Source organism: Salmo salar, chromosome 01 (genome assembly GCF_965601325.2).
Source record: "Salmo salar chromosome 01, fSalSal1, whole genome shotgun sequence".
In the NCBI taxonomy this organism is placed as follows: Eukaryota; Metazoa; Chordata; class Actinopteri; order Salmoniformes; family Salmonidae; genus Salmo; species Salmo salar.
The window spans coordinates 69,537,299-69,549,313 of NC_138291.1; the positions used below are offsets into that span (position 1 = coordinate 69,537,299).

The window sequence follows — 12,015 nt, forward strand, 5'->3', positions numbered from 1 at the left end:
TTATTGCTTGTATAGTGTAACTGGGAAAAATTTTCGTATCAATGCATTTACCTGCAAAGGTTAAACACAAATTGTTTACAAACAAGATAGTTTGACTAGAAAAGTGGGTAAACTGTAAACACCTTAACTGCCAGTCTACTTACAGTAAACGTAATTTTTCTTTTTTAAACTGAGCAAAAATGTGCTGTTAGCATCACCTACTGGAGCGACTCTTCTCAGTACAATATAGTGTAGTAATCTCTCTATCTGTGTTCTCCTCAGAATATGCCAGGACTTCATAATGAGCTCCAACAGCACAGACCCTGGCTTCTACCTGACCGTCAGCTCCCCAGGAATGGGCATTGACGACCCAGACACCAACGTTCTCCACAAGGACATCTGGCAAGAGCTAACCAGCCCCGATGACAATGACTCCATCAGTGGCCTCTTCAATTTTACAGGCTCGCACAACGAGACAGTGACCTCTCTGACCTATGACCCTCTTGGGGGTCACACAGTGTGGCAGGTGGTCCTCATTGTCTTTTTCACCGGCCTCCTGTCCCTGGTCACCATAATCGGCAACATCCTGGTGGTGGTATCCTTCAAGGTAAACCGACAGCTCAAGACTGTCAACAACTACTTCCTGCTCAGCCTGGCCGTGGCTGATCTCATCATCGGGGTCATCTCCATGAACCTTTACACCACCTACATCATCATGGGCCAATGGGCGCTAGGCAACTGGGCCTGTGATCTGTGGCTGGCTATTGACTATGTGGCCAGCAACGCATCCGTCATGAACCTGCTGGTCATCAGCTTTGATCGCTACTTCTCCATCACCCGGCCCCTCACCTACAGGGCCAAGCGGACCACACGGCGGGCTGGCTTGATGATCGGCCTGGCCTGGTTCGTGTCCCTGGTCCTGTGGGCCCCAGCCATTCTATTCTGGCAGTACTTTGTGGGGGAGCGCACAGTGCCCCCTGATAAGTGCTACATCCAGTTCCTCTCAGAGCCCATCATTACATTCTGCACGGCTATTGCTGCCTTTTACTTGCCTGTCACTATTATGAGTGTGCTCTACTGGCGTATCTACAGGGAGACGCAGAACCGCGCACGGGAACTGGCGGGCCTGCAGGGCTCAGGGAGCCGAGGCAGGGATGGAGAAAGGGCTCACTTCGTCCACCACCAGGCTGGGAGCGCCAGGAGCTGCAGCCGCTATGAGCTAAGCCAAGTTTCCCAGAAGAAGAGCCCCAGCCAGGCGCTGGCCGGACACTTCCGCTGTTGGCCCATGATGCGCTTCTGGAGGCCTGGCAGCGCCCGGCCCGTAGATGGGGATGCCGACCACAGCAGCAGTGACAGCTGGAACAACAACAACGCTGGACTGTCAGTGGACCACTCGGGCTCGTCTGAGGATGAAGAGAGAAATGGTAGAAGGATGATGCCTCAGGACCACACCATCTTCTCCATAGTGCTCAACCTGCCGGGGTTGAAGGCAGCCGTCAATTCCCACCTCACCTCCTGCGAGGACCTGGACATAGCCTCAGAAGAGGACCCCCTAAGGGGGGAGGAGGACAGTCGGGACAGCCTCTCTACCATCACCACCACCACCATTACTACCACCCCTGATGGGGCCAACACAGACACCAACAGCTACCAACAACGCTTTCCCTCCCGGATCTCCAGAGTCCAGTCCATGCCTGCCATCCAGACCACCAGAGTGGGGCCACTCTCTGGCTCCCCTGCCACCACCACCAAATCACCCTCGATGCCGATCTCCTTCAGAGAGGCAGCTCTAGCCAAGAGATTTGCCTCCAGGGCACGGACGCAGATCACCAAGCGCAAGCGCATGTCTCTGGTAAAGGAGAAGAAGGCGGCACAGACCCTCAGCGCCATTCTGTTTGCCTTCATCATCACATGGACACCCTACAACATCATGGTGCTGGTCAACACCTTCTGTAATGGCTGCATTCCCGAGGCTCTGTGGGCACTGGGATACTGGCTATGCTACGTCAACAGTACCGTCAACCCCATGTGCTATGCCCTGTGCAACAAGACCTTCCGTACCACCTTCAAGATGATACTGCTCTGCCACTGGGACCAGCGCAAGCGACGGCGGAAGCAACAGTTCCAGGCACGGCAGTCCGTAGTGTTCCACAGGAGAATTCCTAAAAACTCAACGTAGTGAGATATAGAGCCAGTGGGAATCTGGTGATGAAGATGAGTCTAGAATCTGACAGCTCAGTGGATGGATGAGGCATCCTAAAGGTTCTGTCTGTGGTTTTTAACTGCACAGAGATTCACAAGGAGGCAGCCATGTTGTTGCTGTGATGTCTGATGTTCTCTGTGTAGCCACAACCTTCCCAGTGACATATTCCTCTGTTTCTTCAGGAGAGCTCCTGTCGTGAAAGGTTCCTCTAGATTGATCATTGCAGTGAAGTGCAGCTAAAAAGACTGACAGTGAAAACCAATAGAGCAAGGGCTTTAAATGCATTGGGGGGACAATTCAAAGTGCAATTGATACCTATGGAGATTATATGATGTAACATTTGTTATGGATTTGGGGTTTTCCATTTCTTACCATTTATTTTGTGGTAGTCAGATCTGTAATGTACAGAGCAGTTTGGGTTTTCAAAGTCAACTGCATCCGTACTGTAATATAGTATATAAAGTGAAGGCCAAAACATTTTGTGTCAATAACTGAATTTGATTTCTTTGTTATATATGTTTTTTTTTTACACTGACTTCTGTACATTGCCTTCCACTTGGATATCGCTTTCTTGTGTCTTATAAAATGAGAGGATTTAAAACAAAACAGTGTCCTATTTGTGACGACCAGTTTTTCAACGTTTTTGGTTGTTTTTGTATAATAAATTGGTCTATAGTTTTTCCTCTATAGATTCTGAGCCAGTCTGAAAATAATTCATTTTGACTATTCTACGGCACTTCAATGAGCTGCTCGTGTTCAATGTGAGTTCAAGTGAATCAACTTATTCAATTGTTGTTTATGTTGAGAGTAATGGTATATCGCTATTTCTAACTTGATACCTAATGATTGATTGTACACTAAATAGATCAGTCACTATGAATTGTAATGTTTTGATTTATTAGATTATATTTGAAAAGGCTTCTCCATTTCTTCTCACTGGCTGTCCAAATGTAATTCCCTAACTAAGATATTGGTCTGTGGTCCCTCGATGAACCCTCTCTTTCTCCTAGAGGATTTAGCAGTGCCACAGCAGCATCTGCTGGATGAATAGCATTCTACACTAGTAACTTCCAGTTTACTTCCATCAGGGAAATGCTGTTGTGGGGCAATAAGTGGGAGATTGGGTGGGTCAATGCCTCAACTCCTCCGTGCGCCTCTCCTCCGTTACCTGGAAACCGAAAAGTGTTAGTCATACAGTGCATCCAGAAAGTATTCAGACCCCTTCACTTTTTCCACATTTTGTTACATTACATACTTATTCTAAAACTGATTAAATAGTTTTTTCCATCATCAATCTACATGTAATATCCCATAATGAAAAAACAGGTTTTCAGACATTTATGCAAATGTATATAAAAAAAATGTAAATATTACATGTACATAAGTATTCAGACCCTTTACTCAGTACTTTGTTGAAGCACCTTTGACAGCGATTACAGCCTCGAGCCTTCTTGGGTATGACGTTACAAGCTTGGTGTCACTACTTCCACCGAAGTTGTTTCCTCTCCTTGTTCGGGCGGCGTTCGGCGGCCGGCGTCACCGGTCTTCTAGCCATAGTCGATCCACTTTTCATTTTCCATTTGTTTTGTCTTGTTTTCCTACACACCTGGTTTCCATTTCCGTCTTTATTTGTTGTGTATTTAACCCTCTGTTCCCCCCATGTCTTTGTGTGGGATTGTTTGTTGTAAGTGCTTTTGCACTTGTTTACTGGTGCGCATCGGGATGTTGTACCCAAAGTCTGTTGTAATTTTATGCCGTTGGTTTTTGGATTAAACTGCTCTGGCTACTACCTAGTTCTGCTCTCCTGCGTTTGACTTCCCTGCCACCAGTTACGCACCCCTTTACACTTGGCACACCTGTATTTGGGGAGTTTCTCCCATTCTTCTCTGCAGATCCTCTCAAGCTCTGTCAGGTTGGATGGGGAGCATCGCTGCACAGCTATTTTCAGGTCTTAGAGATGTTCAAGTCTGGGCTCTGGCTGGGACACTCAAATACATTCAGAGACTTGTCCCGAAGCCACTCCTGCGTTGTCTTGGCTGTGTGCTTAGGGTAGTTGTCCTGTTGGAAGGGGAACCGTCCCCCCAGTCTGAGGTCCTGAGCACTCTGAAGCAGGTTTTTTATCAAGGATCTCTGTACTTTGCTCCGTTCATCTTTCCCTCGATCCTTTCTAGTCTCCCAGTCCCTGCCACTGAAAAACATCCCCACAGGATGATGCTGCCACCACCATGATTCACCGTAGGGATATTTTCAGGTTTCCTTCAGACGTGACACTTGGCATTCAGGCCAAAGAGTTCAATCTTGGTTTCATCAGACCAGAGAATCTTGTTTCTTTAGGTGCTTTTTGGCAAACTCCAAGCGGGCTGTCATGTGCCTTTTACTGAGGAGTGGCTTCCGTCTGGCCACTCTACCATAAATGCCTGATTGGTAGAGTGCTGCAGAGATCGTTGTCCTTCTGGAAGGTTCTGCCATCTCCACAGAGGAGCTCTGGAGCGCTTTTAGAGTGACCATCAGGTTCTTGGTCACCTCCCTGACCAATGCCCTTCTGCCTGGATTGCTCAGTTTGGCCGGGCGGCCAGCTCTAGGAAGAGTCTAGGTGGTTCCAAACTTCTTCCATTTAAGAATGATGTAGGCCACTGTGTTCTTGGGGACCTTCAGTGCTGCAGAATGTTTTTGGTACCTTTCCCCAGATATGTGCCTCGACATAATCCTGTCTCTGAGCTCTACAGACAAGTTCTTCAAACTCATGTCTTGGTTTTTGCTCTGACATGCACTGTCAACTGTGGGACCTTACATAGACACGTGTGTGCCGTTCCAAATCATGTCCAATCATTTGAATTTACCACAGGTGGACTCCAAGTTGTAGAAACATCTCAAGGATGACCAATGGAAACAGGATGCACCTGGGCTCAATTTCGAGTCTCATAGCAAAGAGTCTGAATTCTTATGTAAATAAGGTATTACTGTTTAAATTTGAAATACTTTTGCAAAAATGTCTAAAAACCTGTTTTTGCTTTGTCATTGTGGGGTATTGTGTGTAGATTGAGGATTTAAAAAAATCTATTTTAGAATAAGGCTGTAACTTAAACGAAATGTGGAAAAAGTCAGTGTCTGAACACTTTCCGAATGCACTGTATGTAGGAGAGTTTCAATTTGTTAATAGGCAAACGGAGGAATTTGCTCCTCTCGTCTGGCCAGAAATCAAATTTGAGATTCTCCCATAAAATCCCATAGCTGAGAACAGATACAAAACTCAAAAGAGTCTGGTTAGACTAGCTTAGACCTGCTACATATGACATATGGAGCTGAATAGTGGTGCTTTTCATTTCAGTGATTTCCAAAATGGAACATTTCTATCAATTGTACATAAAGTTATTTGGCTGTGCAAACAGTGTGATTTAAGGTGATTTCTCTAAATGTTTTAATATCACACAGTGCTAAAATAATGTAATAGTTACATTTTAATATATTGTTATTATGTGATGCACAATGGTTCAGGCCTGAATGTGATGAATACTGTTCGACAAATTTTTTGCTGTTTAAGTGTATGTATTACACTTAGGTTTGTAAAGGGATAGTGAAAGCAAATACCATACATGTACCACAGGCATGTTGAGTATGTGATATCGAGTAGAATAGCAGAATGCTACCATGTGGGGTAACACTTTATAATAACGATCAGACAGGCACGTTATTATAAAGTGCTACCCAATGGGGTATGTAAGCCAGATAATGATGAAAGATAAGAGAAATGATTCAGTGTCTGAATTGCCAATGGATATTTCAGCTGCTTTCAACACCATGTGCTACGGTGTTATTATACTCCTGATCAAGGGAGGTTTTTATGTTTGAGATGTGAACTACCTGAAGTAAGATCAAATGAATAACAAAATATTACTTTTATTGTTTTTTGTTACATTTCAAGTATGCTAATCGTATCCATGTTATGTCAATAAACACATATTTTTATTGACAGAAGATGGTCTGTATCATGTTTAAAAAAACATTTATTTGAATGTTTATTAAATTGTATTCCTCCAGTGTCTGAGTGATATTTGTAATCATAGAAAATTGAAGAAGATGACAGTGCAGTACAGTCCCGTAGGTCTACAGTACAATTTGTACAGATGATGATCGAATTGTTCGGGAAAAAGAATCTCTGTTTTAGCATATTAGAGCATTTCAGTTACCACCCCTTCCTCGTGGGTCTAAAAGCAAAGAAAGTAACAAAAGCCTAAATAAATATATATAATTGGTTTGTATGTGTGGGGCTTTAGCTAAGATTGATCTAAACAGAGTCAAGTATATATGTCCAGGCGGCCAGTCCTCAATTTTTCCTTGACAAGCACCATTGATTCTCACTGTCGATACAGTGAGGGAAAAAGGAATTTAAAATCCAGAAAAATGCATGTCAAAAATGCTATAAATTGATTTGCATTTTAATGAGGGAAATAAGTATTTGACCCCCTCTCAATCAGAAAGATTTCTGGCTCCCAGGTGTCTTTTAAACAGCTAACGAGCTGAGATTAGGAGCACCCTCTTATAGGGAGTGCTCCTAATCTCAGTTTGTTACCTATATAAAAGACACCTGTCTACAGAAGCAATCAATCAGATTCCAAACTCTCCACCATGGCCAAGACCAAAGAGCTCTCCAAGGATATCAGGGACAAGATTGTAGACCTACACAAGGCTGGAATGGGCTACAAGACCATCGCCAAGCAGCTTGGTGAGAAGGTGACAACAGTTGGTGTGATTATTCACAGATGGAAGAAACACAAAAGAACTGTCAATCTCCCTCGGCCTGGGGCTCCATGCAAGATCTCACCTCGTGGAGTTGCAATGATCATGAGAATGGTGAGGAATCAGCCCAGAACTACACGGGAGGATCTTGTCAATGATCTCAAGGCCATAGTCACCAAGAAAACAATTGGTAACACACTACGCCGTGAAGGACTGAAATCCTGTAGCGCCCGCAAGGTCCCCCTGCTCAAGAAAGCACATATACATGCCCATCTGAAGTTTGCCAATGAACATCTGAATGATTCAGAGGACAACTGGGTGAAAGTGTTGTGGTCAGATGAGACCAAAATGGAGCTCTTTGGCATCAACTCAACTCGCCGTGTTTGGAGGAGGAGGAATGCTGCCCATGACCCCAAGAACACCATCCCCACCGTCAAACATGGAAGTGGAAACATTATGCTTTGGGGGTGTTTTTCTGCTAAGGGGACAGGACAACTTCACCGCATCAAAGGGACGATGGACGGGGCCATGTACCGTCAAATCTTGGGTGAGAACATCCATCTCTCCACCTCCGGCTCCTCCGACTCAGCCACCTCCTCCTCCCACTGCGTCCGGCTCCGGCGCGCTTCGTCTTGCGCTCCCGAGGGAGTATGATGGAGTGGCGGCTGGGTGCCAGGGATTCTGCTCCAGCTCGAGCTGTACCTGGCTACCGTAAGACCTGCTCCCTCGGGAGGAGAGTGTGAGTGTCCTCGTTTCCTGCCAGACGGGCCGAGCTCTGGAGTGGGCCAACGCAGTCTGGAATGGTCCGGACTCGGCGAGGGATCACTATCCGGAGTTCACCCGCCGCTTTCGGGCCGTGTTGAACCACCCTCCGGAGGGACAAGCGGCGGGTGAGCGTCTGTTCTACCTAAGGCAGGAGACGAGGAGCGCGCAGAACTTCGAGCTGGAGTTCCGGACCTTGGCCGCTGGGGTGGGGTGGAACGACAGGGCCCTGATAGACCATTACAGGTGTAGTCTCCGGGCGGACGTCCGCAGGGAGCTAGCTTGTCGGGACACCGCTCTCTCACTCGATGAGCTTATCGACCTGTCTATCCAACTGGACAATCTGCTGGCTGCCTGCGCGCGGGCGTTCGGAAAGGGTCCTGTCCGTTCAACTTCCGTGCACTCCCGCCCCTAATCCTATGGAGTTAGGGGGGGCCGTACCGAGGGGTACCGGATGAGGTGGCTCCTCCTGCACCAGCTGTGGTCGGAGAGGACACACGGCCGACCGGTGCTGGAGGAGTCAGTCTGGGAGTCGAGAGCGCAGGCAGAACACTTCTCGGTCACCCCAGGTGAGTCATCACCAAACTCACCCAGAACCCCCTGTTAGTCACATGTTCATATTAATTTTGTTTTCTGATTTTTCTCCCTCTTCCCAGCATAAGGCGCTAGTCGATTCAGGCGCAGCTGGGAACTTTATGGATCGCGGACTCGCCATCAAGCTGGGCATTCCGCTAGTGCCGATAGATTCCCCGTGCACTCCCTAGATAGCCAGCCATTAGGGTCAGGGTTGGTCAGGGAGGCCACGGTTCCACTGGACATGGTAACGCAGGGGAATCATAAGGAACGGCTTAGTTTCTTCCTTATCGATTCGCCTGCATTTCCGGTGGTGCAGGGGGTTCCTTGGCTGGCTGATCACAATCCCCGGATTTCGTGGAAACGGGGTTCTCCAGGGGTAGTCAGAGGAGTGTTCAGGGAGGTGTATAGGAGTTTCCATAGGTGCCAAGTCGGTGGAGAGTCCAGACCAGGTTTGCACCGTGCGCATTCCCCCTGAATACGCCGATTTGGCGATCGCTTTCTGTAAGAAGAGGGTGACCAAATTACCACCTCATCGACAGGGGGATTGTGCGATAGATCTCAAGGTTAACGCTGCGCTTCCCAAGAGTCACGTGTACCCATTGTCACAGGAGAAGACGGTGGCTATGGATACATATGTCACGGAATCTCTGTTACAGGGGTACATTCGGCCCTCCATTTCACCCACATTTCACCCGTCTCCTCGAGTTTCTTTTTTGTGAAGAAAAAGGAGGGAGGTCTGCATCCATGCATTGATTACAGAGGTCTAAATGCTATCACGGTGGGGTTTAGTTACCTGCTACCTCTCATCGCTACGGCGGTGGAATCATTTCACGGAGCAAGATTCTTCACAAAACTGGACCTCAGGAGCGCGTATAACCTGGTGTGTATTAATGATGGAGACGAGTGGAAAACCGCATTTATTACCACATCGGGCCATTATGAGTACCTCGTCATGCCGTATGGGTTAAAGAATGCTCCAGCCATCTTTCAATCCTTTGTGGACGAGATTCTCAGGGACCTGCACGGGCAAGGCGTGGATGTTTATATCGATGATATTCTGATATATTCCACCACCTGCGCCGCGCATGTGTCCCTGGTGCGCAAGGTGCTTGGGAGACTGCTGGAGCATGACCTATACGTCAAGGCTGAGAAGTGTGTGTGATCCAAACGAGCCGTCTCCTTCCTTTGTTATCGCATTTCCACCACGGGGGTGGTGATGGAGTGTAAACACGTTAAGGCCGTGCGTAATTGGCCGACTCCAACCACGGTGAAGGAGGTGCAGCGGTTCTTAGGGTTTGCCAATTACTACCGGAGGTTTATCCGGGGTTTTGGCCAGGTAGCGGCTCCCATTACCTCACTGCTGAAGCGGGGGCCGGTGCGTTTGCGGGGGTCGACTGAGGCGGACAGAGCCTTCAAAAGGTTGAAGGATCTGTTCACCGAGGCACCCGTGTTGGCGCACCCGGACCCCTCTCTAGCATTCATAGTGGAGGTGGACGCATCCGAGGCTGGGGTGGGTGCCGTGCTATCACAGCACTCGGGTACGCCACCGAAACTCTGCCCCTGCGCTTTCTTTTCGAAGAAGCTCAGTTCGGCGGAGCACAACTATGATGTGGGGGACAGGGAGTTGTTAACGGTGGTAAAAGCCTTGAGGGTGTGGAGACACTGGCTTGAGGGGGCTAAGCACCCCTTTCTCGTCTGGACCGACCAACAGAATCTGGAGTATATCAGGGCAGCTAGGAGACTGAATCCGCGTCAGGCAAGGTGGGCCATGTTCTTCACCCGTTTCAGGTTCACTATTTCCTATAGACCAGGCTCCCTGAACACGAGGGCCGACGCACTGTCCCGTCTCTATGACACTGAGGACCGGCCCATCGATCCTACTCCCATCATTCCAGCTTCTAGGCTGGTGGCACCGGTGGTATGGGAGGTGGACTCGGACATCGAGCGGGCGTTAAGGGTGGAACCTGCGCCTTCACAGTGTCCCGTGGGTCGCAGGTACGTGCCGCTTGGTGTCCGTGATCAATTGATTCGGTGGGCCCACACACTACCCTCTTCGGGTCATCCTGGTGTGGCGAGGACAGTGCGGGGTCTCAGGGGGAAGTACTGGTGGCCCACCTTGGCTAAGGACATAAGGTTCTACGTCTCTTCCTGTTCGGTGTGCACCCAGAGTAAAGCTCCTAGGCATCTCCCGAGAGGGAAGTTACAGCCCCTCCCCGTTCCACAATGGCCATGGTCTCACCTGTCAGTAGACTTCCTGACCGATCTCCCCCTGTCTCAGGGGAGCACTACGGTCCTGGTTGTTGTGGATCGGTTTTTGACGTCCTGCCGTCTCCTCCCATTGCCCGGTCCCTCTAGGGCCCTGCAGACTGCGGAGGCCCTATTTACCCACGTCTTCCGGCATTACGGGGTGCCGGAGGACATTGTCTCTGATCGAGGTTCCCAGTTCACATCCAGGGTATGGAAGGCAATTATGGAGCGTCTGGGGGTCTCGGTCAGCTTGACCTCCGGTTATCACCCCAAGACTAATGGGCAGGCGGAGAGGGTGAACCAGGAGGTGGGCAGGTTTCTGCGGTCGTATTGCCAGGACCGGCCAGGGGACTGGGCGAGGTACATTCCATGGGCGGAGTTGGCCCAGAACTCACTTCGTCACTCCTCCACTAACCTGTCACCCTTTCAGTGTGTTTTGGGTTACCAGCCGGTCCTGGCACCATGGCACCAGAGCCAGACCAAGGCTTCTGCGGTGGAGGAGTGGATGCAGCGCTCCAAGGAGACCTGGAGAGCCGTCCAGGAATCCCTGAAGCAAGCCAGTGGACGGCAGAAGAGAAGTGCTGACCACCACCGCAGTGAGGCCCCCATGTTCATACCGGGGGACAGGTTCTGGCTCTCGACCCGGAACCTGCCCCTCCGTTTGCCCTGCCGGAAGCTGGGGCCGCAGTGTGTGGGGCCCTTCAAAGTCCTGAGGAGGATAAACGAGGTGTGTTATAGGTTACAACCCCCTTCCTATTACCGTATTAACCCCTCGTTTCATGTGTCTCTCCTCAGGCCGGTGGTAGCTGGTCCCCTGCAGGAAGGTGAGGTGCCGGAGGTCCCTCCGCCCCCTCTGGACATCGGGGTACCCCCGGCGTACAGCATACGGACCATTCTGGACTCGAGGCACCGGGTGAGGGGCCTGCAGTACCTCGTGGACTGGGAGGGGTACGGCCCGGAGGAGAGGTGCTGGGTACCGGTGGAGGACGACTTGGACCCGTCCCTGTTGAGGGAATTCCATCGCCTCCACCCGGATCGCCCTGCGCCTCGCCCTCCGGGTGGCCCTCGAGGCCGGTGTCAGCGCGCTGCGGGAGCCGCGCGTCGGGGGGGGGTACTGTCACGACTCCTACCGAAGGTGGCTCCCCCTCCTGCTCGGGTGGCGCTTGGCAGTCGTCGTCACCGGCCTACTAGCTGCCACTGAATCCCTTTTGTTTTTCCCCTTTCCGTTATTGTTTGCACCTGTTCTGTGTTGGGCTGATTAGCAGGGCTATATTAGCCAGTAGGCCCGGCTGCTCTTTGTGCGGGATTGTTACTCTGTATGTTTTGCTTGTGTACACTCTGATTGTGTTTTTGCGCTAGTGCGTGGTTTTGCGCCGACTGTGTTTGCCCCCTGTGTTTGGGGCACTTTGTTTTGTGTGCGCTCTGATCGCTGTTTGGGGTGGCTTGTGTTTTCGTCGTTGGGCTCATTAAAAGCCACTACCCTGTATCGCTGCTTCCTGCATTTGATTCCT

At 49.7% G+C, this 12,015-nt stretch overlaps 1 protein-coding gene across 1 annotated transcript; it reads left to right on the top strand.

Annotated features, from left to right (window-relative positions):
* Positions 1-265: 265 nt before the first annotated feature.
* Positions 266-6,157, top strand: LOC106607673 (muscarinic acetylcholine receptor M3). Its single transcript, XM_014204892.3, has one exon. The coding sequence runs from the start codon at positions 281-283 to the stop codon at positions 2,156-2,158; it is 1,878 nt and encodes a 625-aa protein (XP_014060367.1). The 5' UTR covers positions 266-280; the 3' UTR covers positions 2,159-6,157.
* Positions 6,158-12,015: the final 5,858 nt, after the last annotated feature.

Excerpts from the sequence above, each read along its gene's own strand:
- LOC106607673 (XM_014204892.3), top strand. The coding sequence starts at position 281 with ATGAGCTCCAACAGCACAGACCCTGGCTTCTACCTGACCGTCAGCTCC.